Genomic DNA, 24032 nt, shown 5'->3' on the forward strand with positions numbered 1-24032 from the left:
AAGTTGGTTAACAATTTCGATACATTTAATTAGGCGTTAATTTATGCGGAACACGTGCAAAAACATATACACAGACTCGTCCAAGTTTTCTTACTTTATAGTTTTGTGAAGTTTACGCAATTCTGAGGAAGGAGAGTCTGAAGAAAAAGGATAAAAGGCCGTACCTCTGGCTCTAGATCGTAACTGGAATGGTATGAGGAGGCGCCGCCGTAAGGTATTAAGCTGTTAGGGAGAGCTTTAGACGTAGGTAATTATATATAGACATATTTGTAGCAAACCGAGATCAGTCATATACAACGTGCAAACCGAGATCACTTCCCTGAAGCCCACTAATGTATGTGTTCAATCCGTGTATGTTGAAATCTTCCAAGTTTTTGTGTCATTTGGAGGAGTATAGAGGGCACTTCTGTCCCTGTTTTGAACATTTGTGCATTTTTTTGAAAGTATATAGCACACGCAGAAAGCGAGATCAGAAGATCCGCGTTGAAACCGAGATCCATTTATATATATACTTTTCTCGAATATAAATTCAGCATAGATCGAGATCAGTGCGCTGTTGCCGTTCTTAATGATGATAAATTGATGATTGATTTTTGTTAGTCGCGGTTTTATCGAGAGTTTAAAATTATTTTAGTTGCATAATGAACCATTCTTAAATTAAATTTCATGCAGGGTCATTTTACTCCTAAAAATCATATTTTTTGAAATTATTTCAAATGTTCTAAGATTTTTGTGCTGTTTGTTTCTAATACCTGCGCTCAAAACGAATTTTTCTGTTCTCAAAATTATCAAAAAGTCATCCAAAAAATGCTGAAAAAATTTGATTCAATCACTTGAACTTTGGAGAAGATTTTTTCTAGTCATAGTTAAATTTACTAGCATAGGGGAAAGTCCCCTAAAAGTGCGCAGTCTCCTAATAGTGCGCAGCGCCATATCTCGCGATTGGCACCACTGAAAAATTTGTGAGGTAGCTCATTTGAAAGAGCGTGTCGTGGTGATTATTTTGATGTATCATACAAGCCATTTGGCTAAATTTTACGCGTGCAAAGTCAAAAAATGTGAATTTTTAATTTCTGATGTAATTTTTTTTTGTGAAAAGTTGACAATTTGTATTGCTCTCGTTGAATTGCAAAAATTTATGAGATAACTTATATTATATCATTTTGTAGGGAATTTTATCCTCTTTAATATTGTTGTAAAAGTTTGAATATTCATCCTTTCGTTTTCTTGAAAATAATTTTTAAAGAAATAGAGGATATTTTTGAACCATGGATTCCCAATAGTGCGCATCCTAGAAAATCTGTAAATTACGCTTGTGTTTTTCACTACCTGACTTTTGTTTTGATAGAATGGAGTGTTAAATACCTGTAAAAGGCTAAAGGGTGTTAGTTTTCAGTGAAGAAACATTCCTAAGAGTGAAAGAATACTTGAACAATGGGCTTTCTTTGCAGAAATAAGCTCACACATAACCCCTACTCATAGTAAAACATATTTTCGCAATTTTTGTCAAGTACTCATGTTTTTTATTTCTGTTCTCAGTGTTCTCGTGATAATGAAACGTATTATTGCGATTTTTGTCAAGAATTAATTTTTTTGAAGTAAATTTACACATCGCGCACTATTAGGAACCCTACTGCGCACTTTGAAGGAGCCCATGGCTCCTAATAGTGCGCATTTTACATTTTTTACTCAAGGTAGGATATCTCAGTCAGTTATCAATGAAAAATTTTGAAACTCTGGAATTATGTAGCTGAATGATACAGCTACAACATATCAAAAAATCACGATCCTAGGTAACTTTGCGGCGGAATGACAGCGATTTTGGTACTAAGTGCGCACTATTGGGAGACTTTCCCCTATTAATGCGGTTTTGAGCCTCACATCTTTGAAAAAAATGGTCGAAATTTATTCAAGAAATTTAGTTGTGTTACTTCGATTCCAGAAATTGCTTTTATCAGACATAATACTTACAAGTTTTTAAAATTTTGTGTGCGATTTTGAATATGCGCGCTCAAAATCATATTTTCTGGGCTCAAAATTTTCATAAAAATTTTCAAAAATTACCGAAAAATGTGATCAGATATTTTTAAAGTAGTCGTACCTGGTCTGATTTCCTTGGCATATTGAGAGCAATTTCCGACACGCAGAAGCACTCAACAACTGAAAATTTTCACCAGGAGCTCTGCATTTGGATGTCCTGCTTTCTTTGTGTAAGTAGATAATTTTTGGAGCGTTTTGGTTAAATTTTCTGTACGTTTGCCGTTTGCCCATAGGCATAATATTTTTTCAACACAACAAATTTTCAGACCTGATCTTACAATGGAACCTTTTGGAAAGAGCACGGTCTAAAACCCCTAAAACCAAATTTTCAGCGGCCCAACTTCATTTTTCGATTTTTGGTGAATGTTTGAAAATTCAAAATTGACTGTTTTTGGTGACTGATGATTTTTTTCAAAAAAAAAGTACGAACTTGATCGAGAAAATTGATCAAAATAAGTCCTAAAACTGATAATAATTCTCGAAATCCAAGTTTCACCATTTCCAGCAATTCTGGAACCTCCAGCGCGATTTTTGATTTCTCCAGAATTTTGAATTTGTTCTAGAAGGCGTGAATATGAAGTTGGACAGCTAAAAATTGAGTTGTGTGCTTTACTCGGCCTATTTCATGTCTTTTGGAGCAAATTCAAAATTCTGGAAAAATTGAAAATGGCGCTGGAGGCTCCAGAATGGCTGCAAATGATGAAATTTAGATTTGGGGAATTAATATCGGTTTTAGGACTTTAATAACTTTTGCTGATGAAGTATGTACTTGCATCAACCACCCAAAACAGTCAATTTTCAATTTTTAAACGTTCGCAAAAAATTGAAAAATGAAGTTGGGCAGCCGAAAATTTGGGACGTCGAACAAAATGGCATTTACAGACCCAACACTTTTAAAAAACGCATTTAAAAAGACTGAAAAATTTGGTTGAGGAGCTTTTAAATTTAGAAATCGTCGTTTATTTGGCGAACGATAATTTCTCAAATGTTTTGGTCCAATTTTCTATACGTGCACTCATAGTGCAGAGAGTTTTTGAGGCCAACATTTTCAAAAAAATATCCAAAAATGGTATGAAAATTCGATTACATAACCTAACTCATTCTTGTAGCTTTTTGCGAACAATTTCCAACACTTGCACTCAGAAATTTTATTTTTATGGCCTAACATTTTCCAAAAAATTATCAAAAAGCAAATAAAAAATTTTATTGGGAGCTCTGACCTTTTGATCATCCCTTTTTTGTCATACAATGATTTTTCGAGCATTGTGATGCGATTTTTTACGCGTTTACCCACAGGTAATGATATTTTGGGGGCGTAAAATATTCCAAAAATTACCCAAAAAAATATTTAAAAATTTGGTTGTCTAAATCAACCTATAGTAAATTTTCCCCATTTTTAGGCACTCGAAAAAATTGCTATAGAGGATTTGAAAAATCGATTAGATAACTTCAACTTTTGGAAATTCTTTCCGACAGTTTGGACAGTCATGATGGAACGAAATGTCTTTTCAGAGCATGTAATTTTGAAAAAAAATCGCCTGTATGATTTCCAAAAAAAATTGAAGGAGCTGCTTTAAATTTGTAAATTGTTTTTCTTCTGGTACATAATATAAAATGTTAGTAGTTGCATGCAGCTAGAAAGGAGAATTTCCGATGTTTATCATCTCATGATTAAATTTTCGGTTGTTATTGCATAATGCTTGAAAATTTTAACCCAACATAAGAAGCACCATTTAAACACAATTGTATTGGAAATTATATCAATCAATGTTAAGAAAATTGTATTAGGCAGGTGTACTACGAGAAAAAGCGATTTTTGAAGCTGAAATTTACTAATCAAATTATTTTGCAGTTGCAGTTTGTTTGGATGATTTTTTCATAATTTTAATCGAGCCCAAATTATTTCATTTTTTGGGTGTGCGTTTTGGAAATTGTACCCAATTGAAAGGATTCAAAAAAAATTATTAAACAGCATCCTTTTAAAAGCCATTTCCAAAATTTGTGCTTAAAACGGTAAAAACTTATTCAAATAATTTGGAAAGCTTCAAGCTTGAAAATCATCCTTTCTTTGCTTTATAATAATTTATGGTGATTTTCCTAGCTTTGTGCGATTGTAAACTGTTTCAAACCATTTTAAATAATTCTGGAGCCTCCACTAGATTTTTGAAACTTGAACTTCCACAAAATTTCATAAAATGGAGTTAGAAAGCCAAACTTCATTTAGCAAACTATTTTCAATACGCTACAAAGTCGACTGCAGGTGGATTTCAAGTTTTTTGGAGCCTTCTGCGACTTTTTAGCAATTACTGGAGCCTCCAGTGAATCTCTAAAACTTTAAATTTTTATCAAATGGAGATAGAAAGTCGAAATTCACTCAGCTCAACAATTTTACTCCCTGAAGACGACTTCAGAAAGGTTCAAGTCATTTTGGAGCCTCCAGCAACTTTTTATAAATTCCGTAAGTCTCCAGCAGATTTTTGAAACTTGCAATTTTCATATTATATTATCAAATGGAGTTAGAAAGTCGAAATTTACTCTGCAAATTAATTTCAATACGATATGAAGTGGACTGCAGGTGGTTTCAAGTGGTTTTGAAGCTTCCAGCTACTTTTTAGAAATTTCAGTTTTCCAAAAACCACCGTAACTAAAACCTGTTCAAATAATCTTAAGCTTGCGTGCTCGCAACTGGCGCTTGTTATTAATGACCTTCATGAACGATTAATCCGTTATTTTTTATTAAAATCAGTTCATTCTAGTTTGAAAATTATTTTTGTGCATCGATTCATTCGAGTTTGTGCCTAGGTATTTGAAAATTTTGAAAATTCACCGTCCCGTCTCCTTTTGAGGTAAAAAGATGAAATACAGTTGACACCCAATTTTCGGCATTATAAACGGAGTTTTCATTCTCAAAATTCTGAAAAAAATATCCAAAAAGTGCTTAAATAACTTACACTTTATTTTTTTCGTCAGGTTATAATATTATTCTACCATTTTGATGTGATTTGGGTACCCGAATTTCCGAAATAATGACTGAAAAATTTGGCTGAGGAGTTCTAAAATTCAGAAATCGTTGTTTCTTTGCCGTACATTAGTTTTCCAAACGTTTTGGTCCGATTTTCTGTACGTAAGCCCATAGTGGTAGTTTTTGAGGCCAAAATTTTCAAAAAAATATCCAAAAACTGTACAAAAGAATTTGATTACATAACCTAACACCTGGTAATCATTTTACTAGTTAATTTGTGTAGTCTTTTGCGAGCAACTTCCAACACTCACTCTCGAAAATTTTATTTTAATAGCCTAAAGTTTTCCAAAATATTATACAAAAGCGAATTAAAAATTTTATTGTGGAGCTCTGACTTTGGGAATCGTCCTTCTTTTGTCATATGTATCATGAGTTCTCAGCATTGCTATGCGATTCCATAATGACAGCTTTTGGGTCGAAAAAAAAACACCAAAAAATTCAGTGACGTAACTCGATCTATGAAATTTTCTTAGAGTTTTAGGTAGGTATTTGAATGAATCACTCAAAAATATTTGAAAAATTCGATTATGCAGCTTATTCAGGCAGTTTTTGGAAATTCTTTCCGACAGTTTGGACAGTCATAATGGAACGAAATGCCTTTTCAGAGCACGTAATTTTGAAAAAAATTCGCCTGTATGATTTTGAAAAATTTGATAGAGCAGCTTCAAATTTGTAAATTGCCCTTTCTCCTCGTAATATAATTTTCTGTGATTTTTGACTGCAATTTTTGAGTTTTAGATCCAAAAACTTCAAAAAAAAATCCAAAATTGACGAAAAATCTGATTGGGAAGTTGTAACTTTGAGAATTGTGTCCTTTCTTTGCCACACGACAATTTTCCGAGCATTTCACGAACCATAATGATACGTTTTGGGCTAAAATTTTCAAAAAAATCACTGGTAAATGTTGAAAGAAAAGGATCAGGCAGCTTCAAATTCGAAAAGAGGAATTTTTTACTTTGGAAATCGCCTCAAATAATCTGAAGTTTTCTCATCAAACTTTCGCTAGTTTTGGATTTGAGATAATTTTTTGAATGGACTTAAAAAATGTTTCAAAAAATTAGATTAGGCAGCTCTGAAGGTTTCCAATTGAATTTTTTGGTAGATTTTTAATGTTTTTTTGAAATTTTTGACTCCAAAAAAATACAATTTTAGCACCCGTGTTGGAAAATTCCGTTCAAAAGGGCCAGGAAATACAATGACTAGGGAAAACAATTTTTAAAGTTGAACCTCCCCAATGAAGTTTTTGAAATTTCTTCGGCAATTTTTTTTTCATATTGGCTCAACAAATATTATTATGAATGCACGTGCAGGAGAAAATTATTTTAAGGCAAAGAAAGATCGATTTTCAAATTTAAAGCTTTCCAAACTATTTGAATAAGTTTTTGAACACTGCCATTTTAAGCAAGCATTTTGAAAATTGCTCCCAAGAGACTAAAAAATCACATTTTATGTTGGAAATAGCAATTTACAAAGTTGAAGCTGCCCAATAAATTTTCTTGAATCCTTTCCATTGCGTACAATTTTCCAAAACTCACGACCAAAAAATGAAATAATTTGAGCTCAAAATTTAAGAAAAAAATCATTCAAACCCAACCGCAAAATTTGATTTAGAAGTATCAACTCTAGAAATCGTGTTTTCTTTCGATATACCTGCCTTGTACAATTTTCGATATATGCGTTTGAAATTGTGCTTTTTAGGTTATAATTTTCAAAAAAATTATTTTATAACAGTTGAAAAATATAATTTTGAGAAAGTAAACATCGGAAATTATTTTTTCAAGATCAAGTTGCATTTAAGTACTAAAATTTTTCTCACGTTTTAGTGGGGTTTTCTGAACGCGTGCTTACATTTGGCTCAAAATTTTCAACAAAAAAAATCGCCGGGAATAAATCAAAACATTTGACTGAGCAGCTTCAAATTTGAAAATTATTCTAATTGAACATGGGTTCCGTACCAGATAGATATTCTGACTGATATAAAATTTCTACACAAGATAAACCTAGATCGAAAAATCGTGAAATATTATACTGCCAGTAGTGCCAGCCAAAATTTTAGGTGCCTAAGCGCATTTTCCAGTTTTTGGTGAATTTGTAAAAACCCAGTATGGGCCAAAAATAAAATCAAATCATCTCCAAATTCACCGAGAAAGTTGAAGTTTAGAATGATTTGATATAGTCGGGGAGCCCGCTTAAGGATCTATTGCGCCCCCTCCCGTCGATCTTCCAGGACAACTTTTTTCTTGAAGAGGGAGTCCTAAGGAACATTTCTAGCCCTTGTTCTCAAAAAAAAGGGGGATCTACTTACAAAATGGCGGCCATTTTGATTGACAAATCAGTCGAAATCGCAGATTTTGCTTCCAACATAGGACTTGCACAAAATTTTTCGAACCATACAAAGATAGATCGAAAGATCAGGCAAAAATTTATCACCTGTCAAAATTTCAAGTGCCAAAGAGCGTTTTTCGATTTTTGGCCAATTCTTGAGAATCAAATTAAGGCCAAAAATGAGGGAAAAATCAAAATCTTACCAAATAGACCAAGAAAGCTGAAATTTGAGATATACCCATTTTTGACATGGCGAATCGATTGGAAACTGTTTCAAACCGTTTTGAGCAGTTCTGGAGCCTCCAGCAGATTTTTGAAACTCGAAATTCCCACAAAATTCCATCAAAATGGAATTAGAAACCTGAAATTACTCTGCAAACTAATTTCAATACGCTGCGGAACCGACTGTTGATGGATTTCAAGTCATTTTGGAGCCTCGGGCGACTTTTTGAAAATTCCTGGAGCCCCCAGCTGATTTTTGAAACTTACTGGAGATGGAAAGCTGAAATTTACTCTACAACCCAATTTTAACACCCTCTGAAGACGACTTCATGTAGGTTCAAGTCATTTTGGAGGCTCCAGAGATTTTTGAAACTTGAAATTTCCAAGTAATCTTTACCGCCTTTTTCGCACGTATTAAATATTGAGAAAAACACCTTTTACTTGCACTTTTACTTGCACGAAACGTTTCGTGGAAGTAAAAGGAGTTTTTCTCAATACAAAACTTGAAACTCCCGCAACATTTTACCAAACCAAATGGAGTTCGCAAGCAGAAATTTAGTTCGCAAATTGATTTCAATACGATATGAAGTCGACTACCTACATGATGGTTTTAAAATGGTTTTGAAGCTTCCAGCTACTTTTTAGAAATTTTAATTTTTCAAAAAACGCCATGCGACCTTTCAAAAAGTCGCTGGAGGCTCCAAAATGACTTGAAATCCACCAGCAGTCGACTTCGTAGCGTAGGTATCGAAATTAGTTTGCAGAATCGACTTTCCAACTCCATTTGATGAAATTTTCTGGGAATTTCGAGTTTCAAAAATGTGCTGGAGGCTCCAGTAATTTTCAAAAAGTCGCTGGAGGCCAAAACGACTTGAAATCGACCTGCAGTCGACTTCGTAGCGTATTGAAATTAGTTTGCAAAGTGAATTTCAGCTTTCCAACTCCATTTTGATGAAACTTTGTGGGAATTTCGAGTTTCGAAAATCTGCTGGAGGCTCCAGAACTGCTCAAAACGGTTTGAAACAGTTTCCAATCGATTTGGCATGTCGAAAATAGGGCCAACTTGTTCTGAAGCCTGCGGCCGTGTTAATATTTCAGTGTCCCAAAAAACACCGTAAACTCTACCCAAATAGACGTTAACATGTATGCTCGCGATTCTTGTTTGCCTGTATGTGATTTCTAGTCATTCTGGAGCCGCCAGCGGAATTTTTAATTCTTTACTTTTTTTCAATGAAGTATGAAGTCGCTGGTCAAGGTTTAATTCCAAACCAGCAGAAACCGATTTTGGGGAAATGGGTATGTAATCTGTCCAGTGAGTCATCTTGAGTTTACAAGGAAAACATACTTTGAACATAATTTTATGAAGTTTTTGAAATACTGAAGTTTTCAAAATGACGCTCAAAATTCCAGAACGGTTTTGATCTCTTGCAGTCGATTCTGCTCGTTGAAATTGGAGTACCTACATAATAAAGTTCAGCTTTCCAACATCTTTTGGAAAACTTTTGAGAAAATCTCAGCTTTCAACAATCTGCTAGAGATACCAGAGCTGCTCAAAATAATTTGAAACTGTTTTTAATCAATTCAGATGTTCGAAAGTAGATTATAAATACACAAAAGTTCAGCTTTCTATTTAAAGTCAGTAAAATTTTAATTTTTCGAGCCAAATTTGTTTTTTGAAAATTTTTCAAAAATCGAAAAAAAGGACTTTGGTATGCCTGAAACTTTGGCCAGATGGTATCTTCGCATACGTTGAAAAAACTAGGGAAATTATGCTTATTCCAAAGAAGTTGAAGCTGTACATTTGAATTTTTCAAACTTTTTCCGACGATTTAAAAAAAATTGGGGTCAAAGAATACCATTTCAAGCACATACGTGTCTGTAGAAAACCCAACTAAAACGCTACGAAAATTATAATATGGTTAGAAAAAAAATTTCCAAAGTTTATGAGGGCTAATCAAATTTGTCTGATACTTTTTTTGAAAATTTTAGACCTAAGAAAGGTCATTTCGAAAGCACGCCTAAGAAATTGTACCAAAATGCTGAGAAAAATGACTTTCAAAGTTACAGTTTTCCAATAAAATTTTCCTTCTATTTTGTGGATACTTGAATGTTATTTCAATTTTGGACCTACAAAATACCATTTCAACTTCGCTTTTTGGAAATCACACACAATGGATAAGATGATTAGTACTAGAAAAAAAATAATTTCCGAGATGGAAACTTCCTAAAAGAATTTTTCGTGTTGAAAAATCTGCTTGAAAGTGACAAATAACACCTCGAAAGCTTCAATTTTGGTATTCAAATTCATTCTACCCGCCAAATGTGGTCTCAAGGTATTGGTGAAATTTTAATTTCGATGAACTTTTTTCTGTTTCAAATTTTTACCATATCAAAAATAGGCTAATTTTCGAGTCAAATTTTCGAGTCAAATATGATTTTTAAAAATTCAGAAAAATCAGAACATGAACTTTCACATTAAAAATTTTCACTGAAATAAGAAAATAACATTCAACTAAAGCACCTAAAATTTTTGTCAACATGATAAATTGCTAAAATAAAACAGAACCCTAATAAAACATTTTAAATAATAAATATGTAGCTAAAATATCACGTACCTCTACCTATGAAAATCATAACTGCATTGGTACGCATGCGACGTTGTCAAATAATGTGATCTCGGTATTAGCGCGCGGCGTATCCCGCGAAATATACGACGACACGACCGCGGCGCTGCGAGTGAACATCCGACTCAACTACAAATGTATATCCGTAGACGTTTCACGCTAAAAACGAGATCATAGCTGAAACTTTGCACAGAGGTAGTAGGTGATCTCGTTATTAACGTGCGCCATCTAAAAAAAACCGAGATCACCAAAAATGAGTCGGTGATCTCGTATTGCACTATGTATATATATATTTGCTTGCGACCAGACATGTCAACTATGCTTGGCATATATGCAGAAAAGTGAACAAAATTTTAAAATTGGTATAATTTCTGTTCTAAATCACTTATTAAAATTTTATTTGCAGATTCAGTCCAATATTAAAAAAATCCATGTTTTGAAAAAAGAAATCAGATTTTTAGGCTAAATTTTGAAGAAAATTTTTGAAAATGGAGTCAAAGTAATTTGAATTTTGAGAAAGTTAAGACACCAAAAGAAAGCTTAAACAGCATAAAAATTTTTGATGTTTTTAAATTTTCCATAGGCCAATAAAATACTGAAAAATTTCAAGTTAAATTTGTTGTTGTGTACACTCAGGATCGATGTATTTGCATACATCTCCACCAGCACATGACATTCTACTCACTACAAATTGACTGTAGACCCTGCGTTCGTCCTCGCGCCTTGATTTCTAAGCCATGCGCCCTCTGGTGGAAGTTTCTGAAAACTCATAGTTGACTTGTATAGTAAAATTAACCCATGACTTGTCAACTATAGTTGAGAAGTTGGTCAGTCCACTTGTATAGTAAAATTAACCCATTCAATAGTTGACATGTCTGGATACTAATACCTATATTTATGATCTCGTTTTGCACTATATTTACATATATGTATAGAGAATGAAGTTACGCTCGTATAAATTGATAAGACTACTTGAAAAATTTCTCTCGAGTCGAGACGATGAGAGAAAGATAGTACTGCGCTAATTTTCGAGTTATGTAGTACTATATATATTTTTTAGTACGTTGGCGAAAATTAATTATGATATTTGCGCGCGAAAACCATTCGACGAAAGTCATTAGTAATTTTAACGTTTCAACGTGGAAAATTCGTCGAAAAGCGACGAGGTATTAGGGGCAGGGTGTAGTTTTGAAAAGAATTTATTGCTCGGAGGTTTCGGAAATGGGTATTTTTTTCCATTTTGCTCTCGCTCAAAAGCCTTAGCTGATACTCGCGTTGAAAAAACATTGTAATTAAAAAACTCGCCGCCCCGGTTGTTTTATACACCTTATCGTCGTATAGTTTATAATTAGATGGAATGTTTACATTTGTAATTTTTTTCGTCTTGTCTCATTTTTTTTTTGTGTGTTTTGTCTTGTTTTTTCTAAAATATTATCATCGTTACGATTAAAATTATATCGATTTGCTTACAGCCAAGAAACGCGAACCGCTTCATGGTTACCGCCGGCAGACGTTTGGTATTCGGAATTACCGTATGGATGGGAACAAGGAGTCGATGGTGAAAGGAGACATTATTATATTAAGTAAGTACCTAACTACTCCTCGAAGCTATATTTGATAAAACGCGAACACGAATTGATTGTTTTTATTAAACTTGTAAGTCTCTGTGTTCATCGTATATACTGATGTTGTTCTTCTCTCTGTCTCTTTCGCTCTCTCGTCGCTTATGAGTATCTCGAAAAGTCCTCATGTAAAATACATACAACCGCGAGATGAACAACGTACGAAAATTCATCATTTAATATTTATCCTTTGAACTTACATGTACACTTACTGACGGTTTTAATTAACCGCACCGTTACTATATAGAATGACATCTAAAACGTCACTACCGTTTGCGTCGAATATTCGAACGCGAGGTCTTCTCGCAGTTATAATTTGAGTGTCATTAGGGTGTAATTTTTCAAGTGCGTTGTACTTGAAATCTTTCTAAGTGGGAATGGTACTCTGACTGGCTGTTGTTAGACGAATTTCCCGTAGAAAAATATGATTATTATAAAGTAGTATGTACTCGTAGGTTTCTGCGAAATGTTCCAGTGTACAAGTTAGGTCTTCTGTTCAGTTTATGGGGGAGGGGGGGTATTATATGGAACAATTTAGAACCGGAACGAAAAATAATGAAAAATCATCCAAAAATACATCTTCATGAAAAATGTTGTAAGCTGAAATTCTTTTTTTTTGAGGCGAGCGGGGAGGGGGGGGGGTTGAAAATTTTATAGTCCTAATACAAAAAAACCGAAATGTCATTTACCTGTTACATGTTTTCGACCTCCTGCATCGATTAATGGCAGTTTCGAATTGTTTTAAAACCATCAACGCCAGACATATTTTTCATTGAAAAAAATTGAAATCACTGTTGGAAATAATCACAAATTTGAATCTGCTGAATATGGGTAAATTTTAGTCTCGTTGACTTTATTTATTTCCTGAAACCAAAACATTCTCGTGAAGTGAACGTCATTTGATGGGGTTTTGTGTGCTCCAGTGCGTTTTAAAATGATAAAAATGAGTCTAATTCAACAATTTTATTGGCTAAAAAATTGATTTGCCACAAATTTTTTGAAAATAGTGAAAATCCATCCAGTTTTGAGAATAATGAAGGGCCTGTAGTTGGAGATTGTTGGGGCATAAAAAATCTGACATGAATTGGATAGAACTGATAAAAAGAGAAAGGAGTTGAAATTCACAAAAATTGTACCTATAAAATCAGTATTACAAAAATTTCCCATGAAACTTGGATATGCAATGCTACCTTTTTCCCTCTATTTTCCTCTCCCCAACTCCAAGCTTTAAGATTTCAAACGAGTGAAGTAGTAAAATGTAAACAAACAAAAATTGACCTTAATTTAATCAATATAAATAGTACTCCTGAAACTGGATAAATTTTCTACATTTTTGAAAAATAATGATTTTGAAGTTTTCAAAAATGTATTTTGTTCCTTTAAAATAGGTACCTAATTGAAAAATGAGGCAATAAAAGACGATTGAATTTTTTCAACTGTTGAATCGTCGTTTTCCAAAAATTGTTTTTTTGAGTAATGGAGGCATACAAGTAATTATACTCCGGATGGGCGAAATGTGGACTACGAATTATGAAGGAAAAAACTCATCATTGAATCTTGAATGCCAAACAGAAAAATTTCAGATGTAATTTCATTGAAATTTATTCATTTTTTAATAAAATAAAAGTCCAGGATGAAAAAAATAGGTAGATAATAAAATGAGAAAATATAAGTACTGCATTAAATTGAAAAATTTTTATGTGCGTTATTTCGTATGATTTGATAGGATTTTATGCAATTTTAATTTTATCAACTCTAAACAATTTTGTTCATAAAATCTAAAAAGAACTGCACATAATTTAATGGAGTTTCATTTGAAACTGTTTTGTTTGGAATTTCGATCATTGAATTGTTTTCATCAGAGCTTTGTACACATTTTTTCAACTTTTTATTTTCTTTGTAAAAGCTGGCTCCAGAATCAAGGCATTGAAAAAATATCCTACCATGTAATATTTTGCCTCAAGGAATATTTTTATTTTTATTTTTTTTTGAAAACAAGCACAAGTTTTGCCTTTTTTTTTCAATTTTGTAGTTTTTACCTCGTAGAGTATCAAAAAAAGCTTCAGTTTATTGGCTTTCCTAAAAAATATTACTTTGTTTAGCAAAATTCAACATTTGTTTTAATGCTTGGAATGTTTTCTAGTATAGCAAAAAAACGTTCTAATTTATGATTTTTCGACTTTCAGAAATTGTCACTGAATTTAGATGGAGTGAAAAATATTCATCGTAAATTATTTCATCAGAATGGTTTCAAAAATGTGGCTGATTTTTTTCAGAAGGGGGGGGGGGAGGAGAACAAAATGGTTGAAAACATTAAATTTTGATGACGAAGCAGACACTCTGTACAGTCTTTTACTGTTTAAAATTCAAAAAAAAAGTTTTAGATTTAAAAAAAAATTTAATCATTGCATGTCGAGTTAACTTTTTCATATTTTTTTCGACGTTTAAGAAATTACCTATATTTTTGATATTTGTTTCTTTTATAATTTGTTTGGTCTTTTATTAATTTTTTTTTTAATAGGTAGAGGTACCGCAAAATTATTTGAATTTTTTTGTATGTATTTCAATAAAATCTGCTAATTAATATTAGACTGTCTTCTTTTTAAAAAAGTGATGGAAATTCTTTCAATTTTTCAATTTTTTTGTCCAATTTCCTTTTTTATCCCCCCCCCCCCTTCTAATCATAGAAAAATGTATCTATTTTATCATTTCTTGCCATTTTGAAAATTGCTTTGCCATGTTAAATGACTTTTGTTTGATGATGTCGTGATTCTATTTTCAATGGTTCAAATTTGTTGATCGTTTGTATACGCCTTTATTTTCGTTTAATTTTGTCGCTGTTGTCTTCGTTCAGTAAAATGTATTTTTCAAATTTTATCGATAAAATCTTTTTTTTTTAAATTGAAGTTGCTAATAAAATTTAGGTAACTTCAATGTTTCGAATGTATTTCATGAATTTAAACTTTTTAATTTTGTGTAACCATTTTCTGGATCAATTTTCGTATGTATTAAGTAGGTATAGGTGCATGTTTCAAGACCTCCAGTTTTTGAGCTCCATTTCAGATTATTTTTTTATTTAAATAACTGACAATGAGATGAGAAACACTGTTTGTGGATTTGTGAGTCTCTTCAGTGAATTCGTCTGAAAAGGGCAAGAGCTCGTCTGCACTTTCATTATATTATTGGTAACGATGAAACTGAACGTATCTAAATTAATTTCAAACATTGAATTGCCATTTTGAACTGTATGGTATGTTTATGTATTTTGTATTGTATTGGTCACGTGTTCATAACGGTAATAAATGACAGGTCATATATTGGTTATATTCTATATGCTTGTCACTTACCATTAGTGACATAAATATCGCGGTCGCATCTCTCTGGCGAGTTGTAAAAGCTTCCGGCGCGCCAAGAATCATCGATGCAATAAAAATATCGTACGTAGGAAAACCTTCTTCTTCGTATACACTATTACGTCTTCTACCTACTACGTACCTATACAACTTTTAAGGTTTTCGAGTCGAATGAGATCCGTATATCACGTCTTGTACATTTATTACATCGTTCTCATTACCGACCTTATTATTACGTAACCTCGCAAGATTTATATCTTCTAAATGAAAGAACAGTAACAGTATATAGTATAGGTAAAAAATAAATTCTAATTCAGTAGCACTTCAATATCATACGTCTCGTTAAGATTAGGTGCTCATTTCTGTAGTAAGTATAGAGGTACCTACACTACATATACGATACAATATGTAGTAAGAAATGTACGAGTAATCGTGACCGATACCTTCGTTCGAACTAGTTGAATCGCGCGCGAAAAAATGCCACCGGTGAAAGTTCATAGCATCTTAGTTGTAACCGCAAACCAACGATTCAATTTTAAAATTAATTGATGAGGCTGATATATTTTCTGTTTACTCATAGCCGCTTTATAACGAAGTCTTATAGGTATTTACCTACTTAATTAGATACCTAGTAACTATAGTTCCTATATGATTCACTTATACTTACTTTTTAAATTCTCTCCTTTTGTCTTAATATTGTCAAATAGTCGTTTTTTGCTGAAAATCACTTTTTTTCAAGAAGCACCCAAAAGTCTCTCTTTTGTAAATATTTATTCTGCAAAATTATTCTTGCTGTTTGACAAAATTGTCAAAGTCTGGCTTTTTGTCAAAAATTCTCACAAGGGAACCTCTTGAGGTTTCACACTCCATTTTGAACGGGACCGCGATTTTTGGAAAGAGCATAGTCTAAAACCCCCAAACCCAAATTTTCAGCTGCCCAAGTTCATTTTTTGATTTTTGGCGAATTTTTGAAAATTCAAAATTGACTGTTTTTGGCGATTTATGCTTTTTTTTTTAAAGTACGTACTTGATCAATAAAAATGGTCAAAATAAGTCCCAAAACTAATATTAATTACCGAAATCCAAATTTCACCATTTCCAGCCATTCTGAAGCCTCCAGCGCGATTTTTCAATTTCTCCAGAATTTTGAATTTTCTCCAGAAGACGTGAATATGCAGTTGGGCAGCTAAAAATCGAGTTGTATATTATATTACACTCGACCTGTTTAACGAGTTTATCTACATTTGAGCCGATTTCGGGAGTGACACCTCAAGAGTGGTTTTTTGACCAGCTTTTTTCAAAATTGAAAAATCAAAAAATCAAAAGATAACCGTTTGTGAGAAAATTTTTGAAATTTGCGCGAATCGCTTTATTTCTTCAAGAATTAACCCCGGAGCGCAAACTCTACCATTTCCAGCAGTTTTGGAGCGAGAGTGACACCTCAAAAAATCACTCTTGAGGTGTCACTCTCAAAATCGGTTCAAATGTGGATAAACTCGTTAAACAGGTCGAGTGTAATATAAATGTACAACTCGATTTTTAGCTTCCCAACTTCATATTCACGCCTTCTGGAGCAAATTCAAAATTCTGGAGAAATTGAAAAATCGCGCTGGAGGCTCCAGAATGGCTGGAATTGGTGAAATTTGGATTTCGGTAATTAATATTAGTTTTGGGACTTATTTTGACCATTTTTATTGATCAAGTACGTACTTTTTTAAAAAAAAGCATAAATCGCCAAAAACAGTCAATTTTGAATTTTCAAAAATTCGCCAAAAATCAAAAAAAATGAACTTGGGCAGCTGAAATTTTGGTTTGGGGGTTTTAGACTATGGTCTTTCCAAAAATCGCGGTCCCGTTCGAATCGGAGTGTGACACCTCAAGAGGTTCTCTTGTCAGAAGTTATTGCTTTTTGAAAAATTGACAAAAATTTTCACTTTTTTTTGAAAATTGTCATTTATTTTGCAAAAAAATCTCAAGGTCACAGATTTCAAAAACGATGAACAGTAATTTTTTGCCCATAATTGCCAAAAAGTTCTGTTTTTTTTTCTGAAACTGTCAAAGTCTTGTTCTTTGACAAAGTTGCTAAAAAGGCTTACTTTTTTTTCTCACGAATTACCCAATGCCCAAAAATCTCTCCTTTTTGGTCAAAAATTGCTTTTCGCTAAAATAGACATTTTGAAGACCATTTTCACTGTTTAAAAAATATCAGTAAATTTTAGTTTTTGTCAGGGAGGAATAGCGAAGGTAACAAATCCATGCCCATTTTCAAGGTATTTTTCGAGAATTGAAAATTCCAAAATTCTTCTGGAAGGTCCAGAAAGGCAAGAAATATTCCCAATCGATTCAAGAAGTCGAAAATAGACTTCTAACACAATCAAATTTCAGCTTTTTTTTCTCCCCGTTTGGAATTATTACGAGGCATTTTGCTCTCTGCAATAAATTTAAGCGACTCCCTACCCTAGTGAAAATTTCGAATTTGGAAGATTCGCAAAAACTCGATAAGTGGAAAAAATTCGCCATTTATAATATCGCATTCCATTCGAGAAATATCGATAGTATATTAATTAAGGTATAGCGATCGTCGTCGACTTGTAAATGAATCGCAATCTCTTACGCAGTAGGGTTACCGAAATTACCTACATTATGTTCTCTCGGGTATTAGAAGACGTCTTGGCAGAAGACGAGGAGTCAAAGACGAGGTACCCTTGAACACTTTCTCAGTAATTTTCGAAGGTTGGCCAATTACCAACAAGGTGTGTTGGTAAGTATATACGATGGAAAAAGGTTGTAAGCTAAAAGTAGGGTAGTTTTCTTTTCGCTGTTACTCGCCAAGTCGGTGAAAAGTTTATAAAAAAGGTGTCGGTTTAAACGAATTTCGCGCGTTGAACTCAGGTGAAACTGAAACACACCGCTATAAAATGGCAAACGGTGTAAAAGCAGTTGCAAAAGTTTCGCGAGATGCCTCGTGAGAATTAATAAATGTAAATAAAACCGCTGTACGCGGGCTAAGATACACGCAGTTGAATTGTTTTATCGACGGTATCCGAGTCGCTGGTGTGTATTTTTGAAAACGTCCGCGTCGGGGCCGGGAGGACTATTTGTTAAATGTCTCTGACGCTAAAGCGTGCATCCGGGCTGTTTTCGATACCTCTAAATCCGAGCCTGTGTCTCTAACTGCGCTACAATTTGATAAGCGTGTAATTTGAGCTGAAAAAATTTATTAACCTCGTGGAAAGTTTTTTGAAAATGGTAATTTAAGGTTGGTGGGAGGGAGCAGAGGGGGTGGGCGTTGCGTTGTAGAATTTTATTGTGCAGGTTTTTTTTTTTTAGTATTCTGAGGGTGACATGGTGCGTAAAAAATTACTCCAAAATACACGGTATGAACTTCTACGTGTATATGTTTATACTGGAAACGAGTTAGATTAATGTTTTAATGCCTTATCTTGCGAGTATTGCGGAAATCTCACGAATAATACTTTTTGAATGGGCGTGTAGCACTGTAGCTCTAGCTTATATGAGCATGGTGAGCGACGACTATGGTAAAAAAAAAAGAGTCGCAAGGTCGTTACGCGTTTACGAAAAAGGAAACCGAACGGATAATATTTTACAAACGCGAGAAATAAATCAAAATCGTACGATGTGTAGGATTTTTAAATGAAATTAATATTTTTCGAATACATTTTCGTATATACATAGAAATTCGATACAGCGAATATATTAACGTGCGTTTTGCCTATGTAAAAAGAGTGGAGTAGGTATTTTGAGAGAGTCGAACGATTTTTCCCTACGTGAATACTCTTGTATGTACTCGAATAAAAGCTCGTTGTATTGTTTTGGTATTTTAAGCAGATCCTCTCTCGGTACAGATCTAAAGGGAAATTTACCATTAGAAAAACACCACCTTTAAGTATTTACCATAACTAACGTGTCTCGGTGTTTAAAATAATTCATGAAATAAAGTTGCTCAACTTGGTTCTCGTAGCTGAATAATTTATACGTCTCTTGAAAGCATTTTCTTTGCATTTGCTAGTTTCGTGTGGAATGATTTTATTTATATATTATATGTACCTACCTACTCTAGGTGTTGGTGTATAGTAGATATAGTTTATACAGGGTGATTCTACATTCATCACTAGTTCCTAGTACATGAGCCGAATAAGCAACTAATATTGCATTATTGTGTAGCGGTCGCGAAAAGATTCAATTCATTCGGGGTAAGTATAAGTGTACTGTGTCTGTGTAGCTTGACTGAGTCGTTTGGCAATCTTTTCTTCGTTTCTAGTTGTACCTAGTTTAATAATGAACAACCTTTGGGAACTTTCGAAAAGTACGGAAGAGCTGTATCTAGGTGGTATTTTTCCATTCTATTTTACTTTTCTATGAAAAAGTAAAGAGTTGATTTCAAGAATTCTCGAATGTCTGAGTAGGTTGGTATTTTTAACTATTTTGTGACAAGCAAGAAAAATCTGATGGACAGAGTTAGAAAATGTTTACTGCATCACGAGGGTAGAGATATTTACCAGGTGTTCCATTAAAGTTCTGAATGAAAGCTCGCCAACTCTGAAAAGGGGGGGTGGGCGGGGTCGTCACCCTCAGAATTGAAGAAAATAATTTTATAAGTTTCAACGGATTGTCTTCGTGATTGTTTTGAATATTTTTTTAAAAAAATTCGTAGTTAGTAGGTCATCAAAAAAGTAATAAAACGTGACCAAAACATTTTCCATGCACAAAAAAAGAACAGCTTTAGCCATTTTGTTAAAAAAGCAAAAATTTTTGTCAATTTTCAAAAAAGCAAGAACTTTTGACAATTTTAACAAAAAGCAGGAATTTTTGGGAATCGCCTATATTGATAGAAAAGTGATAGTTTTTGACAATTCTGGCCAAAAAAAAGAGAGATTATTGAAGTTATTCTTGGAAAAAATGAGACTTTTCAGCAATACAAGATTGTTTAAAAATGAAACTATGACAATCTTAGAGAGGAAAAAATGAAAGTAAAATCTCTTCTGCAAAAAAATTTTAAATCATGGATACCTATGTTTTTTACTTCAGTTCATCTATCAAAAATAGGTCCCTAATTGTAAATTTTGAGAATTCATTTGGATTTTTTCCAACCTCTTGAAAGTCAGAAAAAAGATTAGAAACTTTTACATAACATTGAAATATGAGAAATCGCTCATTTTTTTCAACTTTTTCAAAAGTCTGGTATAATTTTAAAAATTCCACATCAAGTCGTGATTTTTAAACAGAATTTGAGAAGAAATAAATATATTTTTTGAGGTCATTGATCCCTGAGACCAGACTTTTAAAGTCACTGACCTACCTTTCTAGTCTGGCATGGTCAACTGTCTGCCAGTCTGGCTTTTCAAGGTCATTGACCCATCAGTATGGCTTCCGAAGGTCGTTGTCTGTCTGTTTGGCCTCTTAAGGACATTGGCTCATTTGAATTATTTTTTATTTTTTTCCATTTGATGAAAAAATGTTTCATATTTTGAGCACACATCAAAACTAGTGAATATTTGCTGACGAGCTATTTATTTTCAATCGAATTTGTAACCAGTTTACAAAATATCATCTGAAAATGTAACCAATTGAAATAAAATTGAAAATATGATATTCGGGTTCTCAACTTATATTTCAAAAATAGAAAAAATTAAACAAAAAATACTTAGCTTTGTAGTTTTTGACATGAATATAAAAATAAAAACGAAAATTCTGCCTTTGAACAAAATAATGAATAATGCCACAAAAATAAAAAACTTCAAAGTAGATACACGAAGATTCAATTAAAGAAAATTTAAATTACTTGGAACAAAACGAAAATACTTAGGTATCACATTTTACCTTATTTAGGTCTACTATGAAAAGTAATATGAATATTGGAGCAATTTTCAAAAGTGAAATACTTATTTATTAAATCGACGTGACTTTGATCTATGTGTTGATCTCCAGCACTCGGTGATTCCCGACTTTCATCTTGTTTTGGTTGATCTGACGTTGAAAATTGATTACTGGCCATAGATGCCGAGTCCATTGATAAATCCAAGTCAACAGGGACGAAGTCCTGCATTTCTTTATGTTTTTTGATCGATGAGGAACTTTCACTGTCGGAGTTTTCAGATGATAATTGATCGAATCCGGCGCAAGATTGGATGAGCGCGTTAGTTTTTTTTTTGCAAGATCTTTGACTAATGTTGCGAACTCCTGGTCTTCTTTTAATGCCTCCAGTGGCGTAAGTAGTTATCGTAGTGCAACGAATACTGTGCCCTGTGGTCAAATAAACAAAATATCATTTTAATTTGATACCAATCAATCAATGTTTTATTTTGAGCTGAAATGTGTGGTATGCATCAATTCGTAAAATACCTACGTTGGAGGATGAATAAGTGTACATATTTAATAATTAATATGTAGGTACCTGTATAACGTTCTGGTTCATCTAGGTGCAAATATTCGGCAATTTGTTTCGGCATCTTGGTAAATTTGTTTTTACCGATGAACTGTACCGTACATTTGCCTCTTTGATAATTGGTGAAAAACCGATCGGATCTCAAGTTGGCTGGTCTCAAATTCCAGTATTTTTCAACTAAATCGTAATATTGATCGCTGATGGTGAAAGATCGATGAGTATTTGTTCCAGGATTCGGTATCTTGACTAGGTACATTCGTCCGTGAGTTTCAATTTGATTAACACCCATATCGACCAGTTCGTCTGTTTTACAAGCTCCCATCAGAGTAAAAATAAGAACAACCTGTGATAAAACAAAAATGGAACATTAAATGAGTACCTATACTCGTATAATTTCAATTCAGTTTCTTCGCAGAGTAATCAAATTAGGTAGCTATTGCTTACTTTAGTCGCTAGATACACGGCATCGGGTGCTTCGTTGATAAATTTCAGTAATTGTTCATCAGTGAATATTTTAGCTTTGACGGGGATGTGATCTTTATTCCTAGACTTGATGAACTCCTTAAGGTCGGTGTATTTTGAAATATCGACGTTCTGCTTCAAGTGCAGCATACTCCTCAGCATCGAATAACAACTCCATAACGTTGCTGGAGACTTGCTATTCGCTAATTCGGTAAAAAACTTCAACACTACGTCTTGGATGAAGTGACCGGCGTAACCATTATCTTCTTGCCATTTGACAAAACCGTCGTACATCGACTCGTATCTGTGTTTGGATTTTTCCGGTACTCCTACGCTTCTTTCAGGGTCGAAGTCTGCATCATTGTCGATGTCTTCGATATCACCATCTTCTTCTACTGGTTCTACTTTGATCATTACGTCGTTCGATAAATCGCCATATTCTTCGTCATCGGTGAGATCTTCGCAGCTGTCCATCATTAGAAGTTGGAATGGTGTGAGTTAGAAATGAGTAAAATAGGTAACTAAACGAGCAATGGATGATTAAAGTTCACCGAACAGATTGCATTAAACTCTTGAGAGCCACGACGAAACAAACGAAACAATGCACAGTAAAGCGAACACTGCATCGAGTGTAAAATATGCGCATCTACTAATAATACACTTTCACGCCTCTAGTGATGAAAAAGTAATGTGAAACGGGCTGGCAACGTTGTAATCGTACCGCGAACGATCGACGACCCTCGATGTAAAGTAAACGTACCGTAAGAAGGAAGGGGGGAAGCGAACTCGAACACACTTTCGTTGCACGAATACGCTGAAAATGTTCACTACCGTACTACCTTCTACTTTACTCGATGTAACCGTACGAAAGTTGGATGCCAACTATTACACGACTAGTACATTTACTATTTTACATCAGCCGTCTTCGGCTTCAGCTAACGTCAGCTTGTTTCGCCCGCAAACCCGTATGCAATTCAATCTACTCTTTCATTCATTATCTGCATCTTTACATCGCTATTTTTACGAATGAATGAGTCACTTAGAACGGGAAAGCACCGAGTATAGAAACGCGAAACAAAACACAACATTACGTTACAACCTTCTATGCGGGTACTGCTAGCAGGAGGTATTCCATACTACGACCTATTTGTATCTCTAGAGACGTAAAAGTGTAAACACAAAAATGAGTTGGTAGCAGTGTATGCTTACCAGAGCAACGTTCAATATTATGCGGGTCTAGGTACCTAGTACCTAGTACCTACCTACTCGTCTCGTACTCGCGCTTTCTGTCTCTAGGGACAGAAATAAACGCACAGCGCATGCTTTCTCTTTGTAGGATAATGCTATTGTTTGTTTTCTTTCGACTACCTACCTATCATAAGTTGTAATGTGAGGTTACCTAGAGTTAAAAAATCAAATAAATCGAGTGAAGCCATTGGTATAATTTGGTTGAAAAAAATTCGAAATTTTACTACAGAATGTTCAATGAATTATACGGTATTTTCTTGGCAAGCATTCAAGCAAATCACTGATTGAAAATAATTTCCTGATGAACTATGCTGCCCAACCCTTGGGGGGAAATGATGATCTAGAGATAGGTAGGTGCTCAATATGTCGACCCTTTTTTCGTCTAGGTGATTATATTCCAGAGTATCTCACAGAATGTTAATATTTTCATTTACGTTTCTAGGGAGATAATCCGCTACATTATCTCCCGCTCGCTAATCGCTCGGTGGACAAACTAGCGATTTTCTCCCTTAAAACGTAAAATATATTATGGAACAAGGGAGATACTGTGATCTTCATCCATTTTGTTGAAAATCACATTATCTCCCTAGTTGCATAATCTACTATTACCTAATGATTTGAAATATTAAACATCTGATGCTGATTACCGTGGAAGAGGGGGGGGGGAGATCCTTTTCACAGATGAAAACTTTCGGTCACGAATATACG

At 33.9% G+C, this 24032-nt stretch overlaps 2 protein-coding genes across 8 annotated transcripts in view; one reads left to right on the plus strand and one right to left on the minus strand.

The window, feature by feature from the left end:
- The window catches only part of LOC135847985 (FERM and PDZ domain-containing protein 4), a 192751-nt gene that overhangs the window by 142516 nt on the left and 26203 nt on the right, over positions 1 to 24032 (plus strand). For all 7 annotated transcript variants that reach the window (XM_065367741.1, XM_065367747.1, XM_065367745.1 and 4 more), the window contains exon 2: positions 11706 to 11816. In XM_065367741.1, the coding sequence (XP_065223813.1) occupies positions 11706 to 11816 (111 nt within the window). The remainder of the gene's footprint in view (positions 1 to 11705; positions 11817 to 24032) is intronic.
- On the minus strand, positions 20822 to 23215 carry LOC135847549 (uncharacterized). The gene is made up of 3 exons (XM_065367111.1): positions 22059 to 23215; positions 21624 to 21957; positions 20822 to 21472 (listed from the first exon to the last, which is right to left on the minus strand). The coding sequence occupies exons 1-3, from the start codon at positions 22551 to 22553 to the stop codon at positions 21051 to 21053; spliced, it is 1251 nt and encodes a 416-aa protein (XP_065223183.1). The 5' UTR covers positions 22554 to 23215; the 3' UTR covers positions 20822 to 21050.

The sequence above is a fragment of the Planococcus citri genome, chromosome 5 (assembly GCF_950023065.1).
Source record: "Planococcus citri chromosome 5, ihPlaCitr1.1, whole genome shotgun sequence".
NCBI classification, from domain to species: Eukaryota; Metazoa; Arthropoda; class Insecta; order Hemiptera; family Pseudococcidae; genus Planococcus; species Planococcus citri.